The 20,284-nt window shown below is 34.0% G+C and overlaps 2 protein-coding genes and 1 long non-coding RNA gene across 3 annotated transcripts; 2 read left to right on the top strand and 1 right to left on the bottom strand.

Annotated features, from left to right (window-relative positions):
• Positions 1 to 2,411: 2,411 nt before the first annotated feature.
• LOC132034878 (putative F-box/FBD/LRR-repeat protein At1g78760) lies at positions 2,412 to 6,415 on the top strand. Its single transcript, XM_059425218.1, has 2 exons — positions 2,412 to 2,470; positions 5,659 to 6,415. Exons 1-2 carry the CDS (start codon positions 2,412 to 2,414, stop codon positions 6,350 to 6,352), a joined length of 753 nt encoding a protein of 250 aa, XP_059281201.1. The 3' UTR covers positions 6,353 to 6,415.
• Positions 6,416 to 8,787: 2,372 nt separating this feature from the next.
• Positions 8,788 to 11,141, top strand: LOC132035401 (uncharacterized). Its single transcript, XR_009409236.1, has 2 exons — positions 8,788 to 9,437; positions 10,702 to 11,141. It is a non-coding gene; the product is annotated as an uncharacterized LOC132035401 (long non-coding RNA).
• Positions 11,142 to 12,010: 869 nt separating this feature from the next.
• On the bottom strand, positions 12,011 to 12,547 carry LOC132034877 (uncharacterized). Its single transcript, XM_059425217.1, has one exon. It carries the CDS (start codon positions 12,545 to 12,547, stop codon positions 12,011 to 12,013), a length of 537 nt encoding a protein of 178 aa, XP_059281200.1.
• Between the last annotated feature and the right edge of the window lie 7,737 nt (positions 12,548 to 20,284).

Raw genomic sequence — 20,284 nt, 5'->3', positions numbered from 1 at the left:
ATTATTGGTAAAGACCTTGGAAGATATGACATCGGAGAAGGTGGATGCTTATAAAAAGGAAGAATACGACAAGAGAATGGTAACGAGTAACTTAAAGGATATTATAAGGGATAGCAAGGCGATCTTTGGATTAGAAGTTAAGACGTTGGCAATAGAGTTATTGGCCAATGATATTGTGATATACAAGTAGCAAAGGAGAGAGGATAGAGGATCTCCTATAGTAGAATATGAAAAATAAAATAAGGGTAAGTAAAGAAAGGGAAAGGAGTATGACAAAATAGCTACCAAGTGAGTTAGTACGTAATAAAAATGAAGGATTCAGTAATAACAATGCAGTTGTGATATTGGGGGTACATTACAGAAAGATGGGTTGAGCCAAAGTACTGATATAAGATTTAACACCAAAGGGCAAATAAGACATGGCCATGGTTGAACAAAAGATCTATCCCAATACCGACTGTAAGATAAGAGAAGAGAGAGAAGTTAAAGCATAAAGACTAGTGAAACGACGCTAAGGTATTTCTCGGACACATTTGGGAACCTTCGCATATTCTTGTAAAGATTGCAACCTAATGAGTGTGAGAAAGTTAAGAGAAAAAATCCGAATAAAGGCAATAGAAGAGTTTGAATTAAGGACAAAGAAATATAATATGCCTAAAGTATTACAAGTTAGATTAAGGGAACTATGGAACGGCTTAAGCAAGACGATCAGACTAGTCAAGTTACTAAAAGATGATGAACTTATATGTCAAATCCTGTCATAATTATACCAATTAATGATAGACAGAGTACAGAGCGGCTATGTAAGTTATTATATGAGGGAAACTCCAGCGCTACTCGGTAGCCAACTATAAGGATTGAGATTAAAAGCCGAAGGTAGAATACCGATTAAAGTCCTCTAAGAAGTCGAGAATAATACATGAGGACGAAGATTCCCAAAATATAGACTTCATTACAGACTTACTTTGTACTCCACGATTAGCACAACATTTTATCCTCAGATTGACGGATAAGTCACGAGCGTACTATTCAGACGCTAGAAGATATGTTGCGAATACGTATTATTACTTTCGAGAGGTAGCCGGGATGATCATTTTCTACTTATCGAGTTTGCTTATAATAATAGCTACCATTCTAGTATCCGTATGGCACCGTATGTGAGGCCTTGTATGGCGAAGTGCGGTGTCACCTATTGTTTGGTCCGATGTTGGTGAAACTAAGTTAATTAGCCCGTATACGATTCAACAAGCTATTGATAAGGTAAAGCTTATTCGGGAAAGGTTATTAGTAGTCCAAAGTCGAAGTCATATGCAAATAAATGACGTCGACACTTAGAGTTTCGTATTGGTGATTGAGTGTTCTTGAACGTGTCACCCATGAGGGCGTAACGAGATTCGGTAAAAAGGAAAAAGCTTAGCCCGAGGTATATCGGGCCTTATTAGATTATTCGTAAGGTAGGCAAGTTTTCATGAGTTGGACTACCGTCGATTTGGAAGCGGTGCATCCAGGTCTTTCCCGTGTCGATGCTTCACAAACGTATTGGCGACTCTTTTCGAGTAATCCCCGCGATGATGCCCAGTGCTGCAGAGAAATTATCGCAGAAGGACTATATAGCTATGCCTTAATCGCCGAGTGAGAATGTTGCATACTAAAGCACGTGGCTTTCATTAGCGTATTGCGGCAATTAATAACCGGAAGAGATGGCACTGGGGAGGGGGATGAAGAATCGGTGTCCTTACTTGTTCCCATGCCTACGGGTGAGCAAAAATTCCTCATTTGATTATATTGATTGGGGGATGAGACTATATGTTATCGCGATAAAAAGAGACTCTGGAATCTTTGTAAGACCTTATGAGGCTAGTTTAACATTCGAGGGCGAATGTTCTAAAGAGGGAAGGATGTTAGACCCGTATTTTTATACCACGGATTATTCGTAAGTAAATCAACATAAATCCAATGACAAGATTATTGTTGGATATGAGACAAGGATTTTAATCTTCGATTTTAGTAAGTGCACGACTTGCTTGCAATTTTATTTGGTATGGAAATATTAATGGAAATTTGAGATTAATTTACCATGATTAGATTATTAAGTCATTAGTGGGATCAGGGGCCACAACACATGGCCGAATTTGATTGGTGGTTGAATAAAAAGTTGACACATGTCCACTTTGTAAAGATAATATATAAGCATAAGTGGATGACTAAGTCATCACTTATACCACAAATTAATCTTGCAAGTTAGGTCTTAGTGAGAGAAGCTCAACTTAAAGAGAGAAGTTCGGTCAATCGTTCACGGGCGGCGCCCCTTGTTCACGGGCGGTGCCACTGTTCACGAACCGTTCACGGCTGCCCATTTTGCCCTTCTACACAATTAATTGGAGAGATTTGAAGATCAGAGGAGGAAAAATATGGAGGTCATGGCTTTCTTGAAGACATTACATGGTGAAAATTGTAGCTTGTCTCTAAGGTAAGATTTAATTCTTTTCTACATGTTTTGGAGGTAGTTTAGACTTGTATAGCTTGGTAGATGTGTGTTAAATACAAAAGGGTTATGTATGTTGATGTTGAATTATAAATTGAGGAGTGTAAGGGGGTGTTTCGAGTAAGAATGATGAATTGATTTTAGTAGCATTATGGAGGAATTAAATGGTTAAATTTAAAGTTGTGTTGTTTTATGGACATGTTGTTATCTTGCTGAATTGAAAGGATTGAGGGTATGATTATGTTCATATGATTATTGTTGTTGTTATCATGGATTATGTGATGAGAATGAAGGAATTTAATGGTTAGAGTTGGAGTTAAATTTGTTGTGGGTTGTTGTAGGGATTATAATGATAATAATGTGATTTACTTGCATATGGATAGATGACGTAGTTGTGGTGTAGTCGCTGTAGTATTTCATTAAATTTGCTTGAAAAGATTGCATTGAATAAGGTATAAGAAGTGTATATGGGTGCTTGGTGTATTGTAAGTGTTCGTTAGAATTTTGGGCATCGCTATGTTATAGTTGGGGGCTGTTTTGATATGTTGTTGTTCTTGTTGAAATAAAAGAATTGAAGATATGGTTGTGTCCATATGTTATTGTTGGTATTTCTGTGTCAACAGGAGAACAATTGGAAATTCGGATAGGCGAATATATATGGGAAATCTTCCGAAATTTCGTAGACAAGTGCTAGTTGGGATTTAAAATTCTAAGTACTAGTAGCTAATTTATGGGTAATTGATAATATTATTGTAGATATTGGAGAGACCGAGACTTGATTCGGAAATTGATTAGCGAGCGATCGAGGTATGTAAAGCCTACCGTTCCTTCTTTTTGACATGATCCGTTTTGGGAGAAACAAAATGTATATGTATGCTTATAAAAAAAAAAAAGGGATCCTATTCTTGGAGCCACTAGGATGGCTAACATCTTTGACCTCCATAAGCTATTCCATATGGCTGGGTACATATTTTATGATGTTCAAATATTCTATTTATTATGTTCTAGATGTTGTTCGAAAGAAAACGAGAAGACTAAAGCCTTTGATGAATATTTCGATATGAAAATATGGTCTTAAAGTCCCCATTTGATTTGATCCATAATGTTATCCGCAAGTTTATTAGTATGAATATGTGATCCACAATGATGTCCGAAAATATTTGATATGGCCAAAGTTTGGATATGTATATTTTGGATATGCGCGTATGATTCTAAAGCTCCTTTGAAGTGCTCCATAATGTTATTTGAAATCTTCTCAATATAAATGGTACTCGAATTTCTAAATACGACTTATGAAATATTTTCGAAGATTCCGTATTTCGAAAGTTTGTGACTCTCTTATACTAATTCCAATTGACCCGAATTTTATTTTGAGCCTTCGATGTCCGTAAAAATATTTGGCTATTGAGTTTGAAAGAAATTTATTTATTTATTTATTTATATGCATATGGTTTCCGCACTACTCTGCTCGTGCCCACTACTATGATATCGTTCGCCGGACACGGCCGGCTCTATTGTCGTGCGCATTATGATATACTCCGGTGTTACGTCGTGTTCATGGTTCACCGAGTCCTCGCTCGAGGGTTCGGTTCACTCATATTTGGTGTGATGTTGTGTATGGCGATATGCGTGTATGATATGTGACGAGATTCGGAGATTTGAAACTTTACGGTGTTATCTTGTGTTATGGCGCCATCGACATGCGGGCGATCATATTTCCGTGCCCTATGCATGATTTATATTTTGAAGTAACATTTTGATATTTTGGAAATGCATTTACTTTCGTACCTCTATTTCGATTTGATCTCGTATTTGTATATTACATTTTCTCGCTTTGCATACTCGCACATATTTTTAAATGTGACCCCTTTCTTCGGGGGCCGTGTTTCATGCCCGTTGCATGTACGTACGCATAGTTTGGTGATCCACCTGTTTAGGACACCCTCTTCTGCGATTCGGAGTGCTCCTCTCATTCCGGAGCTTATATTTTTGGTATATATATATTCGTCCGCTGCATTGTATATATTTGTTCATGGGTACGGCGGGGCCCTGTCCCGTCATATGATTCCGTTTGTCCGTTTAGGTACGTGGGACACATGTTTTGTGGGTTGTGCCTACTTACGCGCATGCTTGTGTTTGTATATGTTGTGTTTGGGCGATTCCGCCCGCCGCGGCGCCCTCGTCGGCCCGCATATGTATATATGTTGTTCCGTTGGCCCCGCGTGGCCTTCGTTGGTATTTTACGCGCAGGTTATTTTGGATAGTCCGTAAAATAAAGGAAACTCGCCGAAATTTTTCCCGGAAATTATATAAATTTGGAACACGACCTTGTCGCTCGTTATATACTTGGATGCGTTTGATATACCTTGTGATAGCGTTGATAGGTGTGTTTGAGTGCCCGGATCGGGCACTAGTCACGGCCTACGGTGTTGGGTCGTGAAAAAAATACTTCTTTCACCTTCAAACATTGAAAATTACATCTAATAAATTACGTAACCCTAAATTAACAGAAAAAATAGGAGAAAAATATTTTCATAGTTTAAGAAACCATACCTTGATTAACACTATGGTTGATGGTGTTGATATGTTGTAAAAGTCCCGGACTTCTTAACTGAAGTATGAGTGTTTCTTCAAATTAATCTTGTCATAACTGAGCCAATTGAATGTAAATCTTACTATGCAAACTTAATGGTGTAATTCAAGCACAGAGATATTTATTTAAATGAATCAGACCCGATCCACCAAAAAAAAAATTACCACGTGGCTTAAGAAAGCAAGTTTGATAAAAATATGAGTAGACTTACCTTTTTAAAGCCATGTGATATTTTTTAAATTAAAAAATAAGCTAATTATTTTTTTTTTTTTTAAATTGTCAACGAAAGGGTTTATTTGCATAATTTGTGTAACGGCAGGGGTATATATATACCACTTTTTTAACGAGGGACACATTTGCTCTAAATGGCAAAGTTGAGGGGCATAATTGCACCTTTGCTCAAAAAACTATAAGATGAAATGCCACTAAGGCCAAATACGCTAAGGTGAATAACATGGGGATTAAATTAGAATAAAGCAATAAATGAAGTGGCGAAACCGCTATTTTACAGACCTTTTTTGCTCTCCCGTCTGTTCACTTTCCATCTGTTTACAAAGAACCAAAGTGTTGAGTGAGATAGGATTCCAAACCCTTTTGGACCGAAAACCGTGGCTTCTCCATCTTCCAAAAAACCAAAGAATGGAGTTGAAGAAGAAGAAACCCTGGATGATCGTATCAGTCAGTTGCCAGACTCACTCCTTATACAAATTCTGTCTCTTTTGTGGACCAAAGATGCTGTCTCATCATGTGTTCTCTCAAAGAGGTGGCAGTATCTCTGGACTTCTGTTTATAACTTCAATTTCGTTGCTGAAGCATTTAAGAAAGCAGAAAACTTCATCTCCTTTGTGGACCACGTTTTAACTCATTCTAGTTGCTCCAAAATAAAAAAAATCTATCTCTTTTCATTAGTAGTTCCCGAAAGGGACCTGAAAATCAGCCAATGGCTGAGTTTTGCTGTGGAAAACAAAGTGGAAGATGTTATGTTATACGCATTTGCATTAGCTGAATATCTCTCTTATGAATTGCCTCTATCTATTTACACTTGTTCGTCATTGGTTACATTAAATTTGAGCCGTTGGGTGTTTGATAAACGACTGATTTTAGCTTGGAACTCTCTAAAGAGTCTAAAGGTGCGGACCATAAGGTTAGACGATGACGATATTGTGAAATTACTGTCAAGTTGTCCTGCTTTGGAAATTTTGGAGTTGTCAATGTTCGGGGGTTTTCGTCGTCTAGAAATCAATTCTTCAAATTTAATCTCAAGTGTAGGCTAGTGAATGTCTCCTCTTTGGTTACTGCCAACTTGACTTTTAACATTTGTTGTACCACCGTTGATGATTACAGTTGTTGTGAATTTCATCAAGTTTTCAGAAACCTTGTTCTGGACTATCTTCAAAAGTTGACTTATGCAACTGAACTAATAATTGGAAATTGGTTTGCAAAGGTTTGTTTTTTTCTTTTTTATGTCAAAGACCTTATTCTCTGTTTCATTTTAGCTAAGAATAGCAGCATATAAACCTAAGAAAGATAATAGCCTTTAGAATCTAATACAATTATTAACTTTTGTATACATGAAAATCTCATTGAAACAACTATATTTTAGTTAAATTATTGAAAGGAATTTTTTTTAATATCCATACAGGATGATCTTCTCTTCACTTCTTGTTACCTTTTATGATCTTCCTGTCTACTTCCCGAAGTTGGATATATCTTTACTGGCAATAAATTATTTTAGTAACTACCTTTTTGTACATTGTTGTTCCTTGAAAGTGGTTACATGGTTAGATTTATCATTGATTTTTTTTTTGTTTTTTTTTGCAGATTACTTTTTTTTAGTTGTTGCTTCTTTCTCTATTCTTTACTGATTGCATTGGAATTATTTCACCAGGTAGTGTTCATGTTGCAACTCGAAGGAGTGCTGCTTCCAGAGTTGAGATGCAAATGTCTAACAATAGAGGTGTATACCAAGTGTGTATCTTATGGAGTAGCTAGCCTTTTTTATTATTGTTGCAAAAAGTACTTTTAGCAACAAAAAAAATATTTTGTTGCATGAACTTTTCTCAACGGCTATTATTGCAACAACGTGCAACAACTTTTTTTTTTTTTTTTTTTGGTTGCCAAAAATACTTTTTGCAACAATAATCAATACTATGGCAACAAAATAAAATTCTTTGGCAACAAAAAAATCATTTGCCAACAATAAAACTAAGTTGTTGCCAAATATAACAAAATTTTGTTGCGATTTCTATACTTTCTTGTAATGTGTTGTTTGTTGCACTCTAACATTGCTTTATACTTGGAATTTGTAGTGTGTTGTTTGTTGCACTCTAACATTGCTTTGTACTTGGAATTTTTTGGCAACTTTTGTTTTCCTGGAAATGCTGTGGTTTGCTTCGTTTTGTCTGTAGCATCAAGATTCTAAACAGGGATAAGGATCTCTTTTTGGCTTTTTTTTTCTGGGAAAGAAGAAATTTCTGCTGTTTAAGGAAATAATTTGTAACTTTTGTATTTGTATTTGAGGCTAAGAATGTTGTTGAATGCTTTTGCTTGAAGTTATGCCCATAATAAGAGGTTTTGATTACATCCAATTGCTTGATTTCCCTGAATCTTCATTCCTCAGACGGATTTGAATTTCTGGAACAGCTTAGTAAGTAGGGGATTTGTCATCTCTATTTGACGAAGTGTAACCTCTAGTGAGTAATAATGTTCCTCACTTCCACGCAATATACACATTTTATGATGTTTCCAGCATCCACAATGTTTTTATATATGTGGAAAATAGAGGAATTGTTTTGACTTGTGGGAATGTGATGTGGTGAAAAAGGCATAACACAATTCAGAACTTCTACACATTTCTAAGGCTATTGGTTTAAATACAAAAAAAAACTCTTGAAACGTATTGCTATCTTTCTGTCAACTTTTTAAAGTTAGGTATTTCATTTATCATTCAGCAAAACTTTTAGATGGTCACAGGTTTGCCTTAATTATGTGGATTGCTTCATCAGAACCTGCTGCAGTTTGAATTAAAATGCTAGTACTATCTCTAAATTTGCATATCACAATGTTTTATTTCTCTGGAGCAGCTACCCTTTTGCGAGCCTTCCCTCCCCTCATGTGGTAATGTGGAGACACTCAACAACATAAACATGGTAACTACTTCTGTAACTTTTGCTCTTCTTTTCGCACATTCCCCACACTGAATAGTTTTTTAAGGAAATGTATCTTTAGTTATCACTAAGAAACGTTTAAAAAAGTTCATGTTAATATGATTACTGTTGTTGCTTCTTGAAAGATTGCTGACAAACTCAACAACTTTCATTCTTAGCTTGGTTTACCTATTAATTCCTGAGAGGAAGGGTTATCATAATCATTTCCCAAGAACCATTAAAGACTGAAATATTACTGTGCCAGATACTTCAACTATGAAATCACTGTTTTGTGACTTTAGTGTCCCTACGTTTCATTTGACTTTGGAAACGATGATGTTGAGCTAGGACGGATAGTGAGAAACATGAGTCTACTTCTTTGGCAAACCCACTGGGCAGTGGTGCAGTTGGGGCATGTAATTGAATTTTAGTTCCATACAGTAGCCAATCTATTACACCAATAGGTCGACATTGACATCAAACTTCTAATATCAACTCAACAATTTATATATTTTTCAACTCCTATTTCAGATTCGAACATTGGAAAAAAGTAATCCCAAGAATCCATTACATGTTACTCACAAAGGAAGCAGTGTATTTAATTGTGAAGAAGAAAGCAGTGGATTTGGATTCAAATACAAATTCATCCTACTTTTTGTATGTATGTTGTACTATTGTTGCTGTGAATCACAACATGTCCAGGACATTACCGCAACCATATATACTCAAAAGCAAGCAAAAAAAAAATTGTCTTACACGAGCACCAATCATCTTAGTTGATAAAGATATTGTGAACTTACTGCCCAGTTGTTCGAAATTGGAAAATTTGGAAATATATCTAGTTGAGGGTCTTCAATGCCTTGAAATTAGGTCTTCTATATTAAAGAGACTGAAGCTGCAAGATTATTGGTTGCACAATGATGGAAGTGATCATTCCTTGGAAATTATTGCCCCGTATCTTTAGCATTTGGAAATCGATGGGGATATTGATGATATCAAGTTTAGACTTACAGACGTGTCCTCTGTGATTAATGCTAAGCTTACCTTCAACATTAGATGTATCAAAGACATCTTGTCTGATCATGGTGAAGCATTTGATGATGCAGAAGACAGTTGTCGTGATTATCATAAAGTTTTTAGCACTCTCTTCCAAGAGTACCTTCAAAAGTTTAGTCGTGCAACTGAGCTAATAATAGGGACATGGTTCACAGAGGTTCGTTTTTAACTCAATAGTCTTAGTTTCTCTTATTGTTTTTAGCCGACAGTTGTAGAATGTAAACATTATACAATTGAGAACCTTTGCACAATTTTCACAAACCCAACTGGATTAGTCACAGAAACTTGTGGCCTTTTCTGCATTCTTGCAATCCTTTTGTCAATCTTCTCGGTCTCAGGTATTTCTTTTATCATACTGGCAAAAGATACATCAAAAAGCCAGGATTCTTGTGTGTTGATGTTGCTTAAGGTGTTTAGATGGTTAGATTCGTCACAGGTCTTATCTATCTGCTGTGGAGTACACTACATTCTTTTTGTTGTTATTGGTTTCAACTAGTTTCATTGGGACTACAGTACCAGGTGTTCAGTGGCGGATCCAGGATTTTCATTCAGGGTGTTTGGAAAAAAAAAAGAAGCTAAATATACACTGTCATTTTTTGCCGAGGGTGTTCAAAAGTTAATATATGCATATAAATACAGAAAATTTACCCTATATATACACTGTAATTTTTTGCCGAGGGTGTTCGGGTGAATACCCTAGACAACACGTAGATCCGCCCCTATAGGTGTTGTGCATATCGCAGTTCAAAGGGGTGCTACTTCCAGAATTGAAATGCAAATATCTAACCCTGGAGTTGCATATAGAAAAGTTTAATTTGTATGGAGTAGCTGGGCTTTTGCGAGCGTCACCTCATGTGGACACACTCAACATAGAAATAGCAACTATGCTTGTAAGTTCCTAGAACTTTCTAGAGTTAGGAACCACCACCCCTGGAAAGTTGTTTCTGGAGAATGCAAAAATAACTTGATTATCAGTAGTTAAGTACTAGGCTCTGCTTACATCACGATAAAGCTTCACGTTAATCTGGCCTAGCGCTGTGGCTTTCTTTTTGGCAAATGAGCTCTTAAATGAAAAGGATTTACCACAATCACTCTTTGCTTGTTTTACCTACGCCACGAAATCTTTTAGATGGAATAACCATCATAATCATTTTTACAAGTACCATTAGGATTTTTTGGTTGTGAAAAGTTTCTTTACCAGACATTTCTACTTTGAAATCATTTTTGACACTTTTGTGCAATTTCCATTAGGCTCACCTGCATTTAGTATTGATTATATTCTTCATCTCTAGTTTGATTATTCCGATTGCCACTCTGCGTTAAGATATTTGGCCAAAGGAGATAAAGTTGATTTGCATAGATGGATTTCAAGCTTTGTGTTCCCTAACCTCAAGAATGTTAAGATTGTTAACTCCTTAAAGGTCTGTTTGAAGGATCATCTCAAATGGCGGTATGTCAAAAGGCTTTTCAAACTTTCAGAATTTCTGTTAATGAATGCATCGGTTTTGGAGAAGTTTGTTATCATACCAAAGAGAAGGAGGTGCCAAACATGTTCGATGAACTGTGTATCCCGATATGTATCTCGATTGGCTAAGAAATTGTTAGGTTGTCCAAGATCCTCCACCAATTCTGTGATTATCTTCCAGGAATGAGCTTTCCATGACAAAACTGCTTCTAGTAGTTTACTGTCTCAAGATTCTAGAAAATGTCGCCTTATATTGAGTTTTTGATAAGCTACTCATGCAATCATGAATCTTTAAGTTCTCTATGTAAGTTTGTAACTGAATAATAATTTTACTATTGGACTTAATTACCCTTGTGGTATACCAAATGTTATGGTATCTTGGTTTCTTATGAAGCATTTTTTTGTTGCATAGATGTTGTACATGTGCATTGAGATGTTCTTGCGACTCTTATTTTTCTGCGTACAAGTGTCCCTTGTGGTCCGGCCTTTTCCCGGATGCCGCACATAGCGGGAGCTTAGTGCACCAGGCTGCCCTCTTATTTTTCTGGATCTATTAAGATGAGCAGATTTGCAAGTCACAAAATTTTTATGATAATTAGCCACATGAAATGTTGTGTTTGCTTCCTTGCTTTGTCAATAGCATCAAGGTCTATGATTGTGAAAGAGGTCTGGCATTGTTTGCCTTTAATTTTTAGCAGTTGTCATTGAGGCTTACAGTGCTGTTGAACTTTGTACTTGAAGTTAAAGTCATATGATTAGATCTATCTGTTTGATTCGCCAGAATTCGACATTCTTCAGGCAGATTTTGGTTGGCTAGGAGTTAGGACAGCTTACAAGATTGTGAAGAATTTTTTAGCAACAGCTCTCTCGATAAATGTCGTGAGAAATAGTTTAGTTTCTGTTGTCCCTTTGGCTTAGTAGAACCACCATTCTGGGGTTGGTTGAACAGGATATAAAGGACCAAACTAGTGAATTTTGCAGAAGTGTCTAGCAGTATTGGAATCAAAGTGTGTTTCTGTTGATTTAGGTTACAACTTTATAGTTTGTTAATCCTTCCTTTTGATGCCAGTGAGTGAAAAGAAAAAAAAAATCGTGTGTTACCTCTCAATCTTGACTTGTGTTTGATCTATTTTGATGACACAAAATACTATGACCAGTCAAACTAGTAAAATTGAAACTACATTTTGATGAACCTGATAAATTCTTGCGAAATAAGTAATTATTTGGCATGTGCTTTATTATTTGTGCATCATCAGATGGAAAAGCTACCTCGGAAGGAAAACCCAAAAACTGGAAAACCTATGATAGCAATATCCTCTGTTCAAGCAAGATAGCAAGAGAAGAGCTAGCTCTTTCTCAAAGCTATGATCTCTTTTTCTTTCATCATCTAATTTTTGATACTCCTCTATTTCCTCTGATATAATCACACTCCTACAAAGTGGACAAGTTGCTTTTATATCCTTCTGCATTAGCCATTTCTCCAAGCAGTTTTCGTGGAATGTATGCTGGCAAGTTTCCAGCTTTCTCACCTTTTCTCCGTGCTCGAATTCTGATAAGCATATTGCACAATAAATTGAAGCTTGATCAAAGATCCCCACAAGCTTCTTTCTTCTAAACGCAAATTTAGAGCTCTTCTTGTTTAACATTTCCTTATACTTGTAATTCGCGATAGCATATCTGCATGAGTTCCAGAAAACAATAGTTGCTAGTATCATGAACCTTAGCACTTGAAGAAGCCATGAACAGAACAAAATGGGATACACTTTATAGAAAAGAGAGAAACATCTAGTGAGAGCTGCCATTAAAATTGGCTGAGATACTATGTACAAGCAGAAACAATATACATATAATATTGTGGGAGCAACAAATATTGTCCAGTGATTATAATAACCTCTTCTTGGAAGGGAAGTCAGTATGTAGTGGTTAATTTGTTCATCTAACCTGTTGACTATATTGATGAATCCAAATTTACCAAACGTACAAATGTTTTAGAAAACATTTCTAGGTTGAGTATTTTATTGGACATGAGGCAACTGCCACATGTTTAATGCAGTGTAATGTACTATAAATGTAAAATATTATAAAGTCAAAGTCAGATTGTTGCTTGGATGAATTGGCTTCATTCAATTTTTTCAAGAGATGAATATTATTGTGTAAGTATGTTGTTTATGGCTTTGTTTAGAAATGGCATTGCGTAGTACAATTGGCCCTTTTCCATTTTTAGGGATCTCATACAAAGTTCCAAGAGGACTTAAATATTTCAATGACGTGTACCATTTCATGAGTAATGTATTGGAGTAGTTCAAACGAAAAGTAATTAGTGCTACAAATATGTAACCTGCAAATAAGCTATCAACTTTAGTAGAGATTCAAAAAGTTGGTAATAAACCTCAGAAATGGTCTTCCATTTTCATTTTACATTAAGGCAATGTACATCATTTATAACAAAACTTGAACAAGAATCAACAAAATCTCTCTCTTTCATTATTACGAAATTAGTCATCAGTTTCTATCTTGTGGTTTAAAATAATCCATCCACTAACATATGGAAATTTCATAATTGAAAGGTTTGCTTAATGATAAAAGATGCATCTAATTCATTAATAGGACCATTTCTGTACCAGAGACTTGTGTTATAAAATTATTGTTTTATGACTTTGTGCAATTTGAGTTCCATAAGGCCGTAGACAGAACTTTTTCCTGATTATATTCTATGTTTCCAGATTAATCATCTCTTGCTGCCACTTTGAGTATGTATGTTTGGCCAAAGAATTATGACGTTGATTTGCAACACTGGATTTCAACCTTTGTATTTCCTGGCCGTCCTCCACCCCCCCCCCCCCCCGGGCCCCCACCTCCCTTTTTTTCTTTTTCTTTTTTGGGTTTAATGATCCGATTTCTGATGCCCATTGAGTTGATTAATCCGAATTCGCGGGACGTAGGGCTAATTTAAGTAGATTTGACACCAAACTGCTGCTGGTAGCACCCCCTATCTAAAACATTTTTTTGCGCGGAGTGCCCTTCGTTTGTGCCTATTTCCACTTTCCATAGGTTCCAGTTCGAACCCACGCGTGAAAATTTTAAAAAAAATTCGCAAGGCAAGTTTAAATTTTTATCGGGGCATACTTTTTGTTAAGGAATTACCAAAGTTATGATACTTATGCCGACTTGAGCATAAGTATCGTGCATAACTTTGATAATTCCTTCAAGGGGTTATCCAACCGCATAAAAGTTTGCCCATTAAAAGTAATGGCATAACTTTGTGAAGGAATTATCAAAGTTATGCGGACCTCGCATACTTATGCTTAGGGCTAATTGGCATAAGTATGCTCGTCGCGATAACTTTGATAATTCCTTCACAAAGTTATGCGCCGGGTCCGCACCATTAAAATGCCCCGTAAGATAACTTTGTGAAGGAATTATCGAAGTTATGGACCCCATACTTATGCCCCGTTATCTGCGGTCCCAGATAAACATATATATCTTGTTTTAAAACTATTTTTTTTAAGATTAGCGTGGAGTTCTTGAACCTATAAAAGCAATGGGTATAAAAATTTAAACATTTCAAATAGTGGAGGCAGAAAATTTGATTGAACGCGAATCAGCTCTATCTAAAACATATATAGTTTTAAAACTATTTAAAGATTAGTCAGTTTTGGTAAACTTCGGATTGAACGTCTAATTTAGCTAGTTCAATGATTTGGGCTTGAAGTTGGGCCCTGCCAAAGTAGACTTCATATATGAAAGTTTGAAGTTTGAAAACCCAAAATTTAAATTTAGACCAGTATAATAGTAGAGCCCAACTTTGGACCTACATGTCTAAAGTTGATTCTAAGGAGGCTAAACTTTGTGAATTCGGGCTATTCTTTAAATAGGAGTCCTAGAAGTGGTTGTTTCACTTGTTTGTGCACTTCGGCCGAAGAGCTCCCTAAAAGGAATTTCGTCATTCTCAAGATTGAGTCCAAAAATTAATATTTCTCAACCTTAAGAAAGATAGATGGTCAGCTCCTTATTCTAGTAGAAAGTTCATGAGGAATGACAAAAGACAGACCAAAATAGTGGACTTCGTAAGAGAATATTGGAGTCAAGTTGATTGAAGAGTGAAGGTGAATTTGGCCGAAACTATAGCCAAGTTACTTGCCTAAGAAATTCAGAAAAAAAAACACATAAAACACATTTTCAATCACCACAAAAACTTTTGCCTCTTTGAAATGTCAATTATCTAGTGGTTTTAAGTTGAAATTAAACTTTATTGTTTGTTAGGCCCTTGACATACGATTTGAAAATCTTGGATTTACGTTCAATGGTATCATACCCCAACTTTCATTTCTTTATTTTTGTCTTGGTTAAGATGGAAACATTTCCGTGTGTTAATCTAACTTTTGATGAGTGATAATATGACATTGACAACACTGAAAGCCTCAATCACAACTGCTAAAAGCAATTTGAGGTAAACAAAAAATGCTGACATGTTTCTTCCAAGATTTAAATCCAAAAAGGGAACCTTGTCGCAACCATACACCTTGATCTGATTGACAAAGCAAGGTAGCAAAACATAACATTTCTTGAGGCTAATTATTAAATGTGCTTGTAGATCTCTTCATCATAATAGGTCCAGGAGACCAAGAGTTGGAATTAGAAAATCTCAAAGAAAGTGCACATCATGTGAAATGTAACAAAGAAATGCTTCAAGAGAAACCAAGCTACCATAACATGTTGGTATGCCATAAGAGTAAAGTTCAAAAGATAGTATTTAGCTTCGTAGAGAAGTTTGCAAGTATGAATGTTGGAGGAGCAAGATAGCAAGGGTCTCACACAAACTAGAACTTTGCATCGAAGTCTAACAGCCTTTTAAGAATCATAGTTATCTATCTCCGTTTGTGTAGTAGTACTTCTATTTATATGTGAGTGCTCCCTCATTTGTTATTTAATTAGATGCTACTGATTCACAATTACCAGTTTCAAAAAGAAAAAGAAAGAAAAAAGAAAAAGAAGATGCTACTAACTCATACATGAGTACTCTGCAATATAGTAAAGCATTTGTTGCTTTTTTTTTTTTTTTTTTAAATAAACTTTTTGTCTACTCTTTTTTGAAAGGAGAATATACTTATCACCAAATAAAAAAGAACAGAGCGTCCCTTCATTTCAGGAATTGAATTGCACAGACAAATTGTTAGTATTACAACTTTATTGATTAAATTGGTTGCTGCCTATAATGGTAGTGTTTACTTCTTTCTAACCTGAAGTCTCTTTTGGTGGAAAGTGACTTTTTCTCTTCAGTACTCAAATAAAGAGCAACTGGTTATGTCATTATCATGCGCATGGAGGGACGGGAAAAATTGTGCTAAACATGTTCTCTTCCAGTTGCTAGAACACGCTACATTCGATGGGAGGTGCCACAAGTAGCAGCAGAAGTAATTGTTCATTTTACCCTTAATTAAGCTACCAATGTTTTGTGATGGGGTATCATGTCAAAGTACTTAATGCATCTTCTTCAACTCCATTGCTTGCCTATGACCCGCAAGGGAGGAATATTGTGTTACAATTTTGAAGTCTTCCCTCATGTTGGGCCCGTGCACAACACGGTCAACAAGCTGTACGTAGTGTATGTAAGATATGAAGATTAGACGAACAAGTTCATTAGTCATTAGTGGTGTTGTTTTTTTCCTAAGATTCTCCAGGGCAAACACAGGTACTTATTGGGTATACTTATACATATATTTGCAAATGTTTATAGTTGTGTTGTTGTATCTGCATTATAAAAGCTTATGCAATATTAGCTCTATGGTTTCCATGTGCTACTTTTTCATTCTTTTTTTTTTTTTTTTAATAATTATTGACAACTATCTTGCATCACCAATTATGCAAAGATTCACCATTGGAAATATAAAATGTTGGGCCCGTGCTCCATGCCCGTCTAATTCATTTTAAATATAGGCAATGTACGCCGTTATTACCAAAACTTGAAAAGGCATCAGGAAAAGTTTCTCTTTCATTATTACGAAATTACTTATCAGTTTTTATCTTGAATTAGTGGTTTAAAGTTCGTTAAAGTTTAGCTCATATATATTCTTACTACATTTAATAGTTGGTTCAAATATATAATTAATTTAACTGAAGCCCCCAATTAATCCAATTAGCTAATTAACAAGCAAAAAAGGGCCAAATATGCTCTTATAGTATACGAAATTTAGCAGATATTCTCTTTGTTGAAAGTTTAACCGTTTAACATTTCTTTAACATGTAAAAGTTTAAGCTTTATTTTCTATTCGTGTGTATATAACAACCAAAGCAAAGCACCACTTTCTATATTTGATTATGAATATTTTAGCTTAATTTAATATTGTTAGTTTTACATACTAACGATGTAAACAATAGATCTAAGTAATTAACATACGTTCATATATTCGATGATTGTAATTTATAAATATATTTTTGTTCTTCAGTTTTCTGAGTTGTTTTACAAATTATGCACATATTCTCTATACTACACCTGTGCCCTAAATTAAGGACTAGATAGTTTCCATCAGGTTATTATAAAGGAAAAAAACAGTGAAATTTACGTTAAAAGTTTAATTAGAGTGTCCAAATTAAAAAAAATACAGAATAATGAAAATCCTCAAGAGTTGATTTTCTCATCGGGAAAACACCGTTGTAAAAGATCAATGGGGTTGGAAGGGGTTGTCAGCCAAAAAAAAAACTAATTTTTTACTTGGTTAAATATGGAAAATCGAATTTAATTGAGTATAATTCATGATATTATTAACGCATGGCATATGTGCTCAATTTGCATACGATAAGAACATATCTGTGTTCTATTCGGTTATTAATAAGTTAATTAGGCCAATTGGGGCTTCAGTTAAATTAATGACATATAGGACCAACTATTGAACGTAATAATAAGGATATAATCCCACCGTTTTCTAATAAGTGGTGTTTTTAGCTTAGACTCTTTAAGAAAACTACTCACTCCTAGAAAGTAAGAATTGTTTTTACTATTTTACCATTAATCAAATACCTTGAAAAAGAAGTAGATTTTTAGGGCCTGCTTGGGAAGCTACCCATGTGATTGTAATTAGGTATAATTACACAGTTTGGCATGTTTGTCAGACCAAGTAATTACATGGCCAGCATATAATTTGGTATAATTGAGAGGTACTCCCTCTGAATAAAAAAAGAGTGTCCACTTAGCCATTTGCACATCCCTTAAGAAAATACTAACTCTTAAATTTTTTTTAGGTAATTTGACTAAACTATCCCTAATGAAATAGGTATTGAGATTTGATCACATAGCACTTAATAGGGGTAAATCTAAAAAAATAAGGTAATTCTTTCTTAATTTGATAAGTGGACACTGTTTTAGTTTTTATCCAAGAAAAAAAGGCTAAATGCATGCTCTTTTTTATCCGGAGAGAGTAATGATTAGACTCTTCAATTCTCAATGGGGGGAGGGGGTGGGGTGGGTTAGAGGGGTGGGGGGCTGAGAATTGGGTGTAATTACATGATGTAATTATATCAGGGTTACTTCTTAATTTCTTTCCTTTTTGTTTTTATTTTAATTTCTTTTCTTTTTAATTTATTTTTTCCTATTATTTTTATTTTGTATTTTTACTTTTAAAATTATTTTTATTTTTAAAATATATTTTTCTTTTTACATTATTTATCTTTCATTTTCTTTCTTCTCATTTGCCAAACTTTATTTCTTGTGATTCCATATAATTGCTCGTATTTTTTTATTTTTTATTTATTTTTCTTCATTTAGCATAGCTATATTATTGTCTAGTTTTTTTTATTTGTTATTTATTTTTCTTCATTTAGCATAGCTATATTGCAACGAGGTTATAGGCTTATATTTCCTTTTCTTTTGAATTATATTTACTTAAGTTATGTTGTAACTTATTTTATGTTATTTTGGAATTTGACATAAGAGTGTTTTAAAAAATAGATTTTGAATTTATGTTATATTTTCGGTTCTAGTTTATTTGCTTTAGTAGCATTGCTTTGTTGTTTCACATTTCATGTCGTTCTTTTCTCAATTAGAATTGACAAATTATTTATTTTTTCAAACATTTGAATAATGTTATGACACTATATTTATAGATATTAATAATTTTTCTCAAACATACCGTCCATGATTCTTACAAAATCTATGCTTTTAGTTTTACAATTAATTAATTTAAAACATTATTTATTTGAGAAATATATATCAATTATTTATTACAATATTAGTTACAAATATATGATTATTAAATATTTTTAAGAAACAATATGTATCTTAAATACCTAATTTAATGTCATTTATAAAGGCACATATTTGTTAAATATTAATTTTTATTTTTAAAATTTAATCAAACTATATAATTACACTTGTGCAACCAAACAGTACGCTTGTAATTACGTTATTCCAAACAAATAGGTCTTCGTAATTACTATAGTTTGTAATTACTAGGCTGTGTAATTACTACCCTAGGGTCTGTTTGGAAAGCCACCTGGTAATCGGAATTGGTGTAATTACTAGGGTAGTAATTACGAGAACTTGTTTGTTTGGAATAACGTAATTACAGCGTAATTACAAGTGTTTGGTTGTACAAATGTAATTATACAGTTTGATTAAATTTTAAAAATAAAAATTAATATTTGACAATTATGTGCCTTTATAAATAATATATTAAATTAGGTATTTCAGATACATATTGTTTCTTAAAAATATATTAATCAATAATCACATATTTGTAAGTAATATTGTAAAAGTAATTGTATAAATTTTTCAAATTAATAATGGTTTAATTTAATTAATTACAAAAATTAAGAGCACACATTTTGTAAGAACATCATAGCTGGATGTTTGACAAAAAGATTAATATTTATATTTATAATGTCATAACATTATTCAAAGGTTTGACAAAAAAATAATGTATCAATTGTAAGTGGAAAAGATGAACAACGTGCAATGTAAAACAACAAGTGAATAATACTAAAGCAAATAAATTGAAATAAAAAATGTAAATTCAAAATCCAAAAAAAAAAAAAAAAGTTTAACATGAAACTTTTATGTCAAATTCCAACATAGGATGAAATAAGTTCCAAAATAACTTAAGTAAATATTTCAAAAGAAAGTGAAAAACATATATAAGTCTAGAACTTCATTCAACAACGAAATTCTACTTTAATAACATCACCCGTTATATGCCAAATTTGTTAATGACTCATTCTTTCAAATTTTAGGAAGTGTAATTTTAAAAACTAGAATAATAACGTAGTTGCACTAAATAAAGAAAATAAGAAAAAAAAAATACTCGCAATTACATGGAATAACAAGAAGTAAAGGTTGGAAATGAGAAGAAAGAAAATAAAACATAAAATAAGATAAAAAATATTTTAAAAATAAAAATAATTTAAAATATAAAAATAAAAAAGAAATCTAAATAATAGAGAAATAAAAATAAATTAAAAAGAAAATAAATTAAAATAAAAAGAAAAAAACAAGAAATTAAAAAGCAATCATGTAATTACAGGATGTAATTATACCCAATTCTCAA

The sequence above is a fragment of the Lycium ferocissimum genome, chromosome 10, assembly GCF_029784015.1.
Source record: "Lycium ferocissimum isolate CSIRO_LF1 chromosome 10, AGI_CSIRO_Lferr_CH_V1, whole genome shotgun sequence".
Lineage (NCBI taxonomy): Eukaryota > Viridiplantae > Streptophyta > Magnoliopsida > Solanales > Solanaceae > Lycium > Lycium ferocissimum.
Note: the sequence above shows the minus strand (reverse complement) of the source record. Positions and strands in the feature narration are given on the sequence as shown.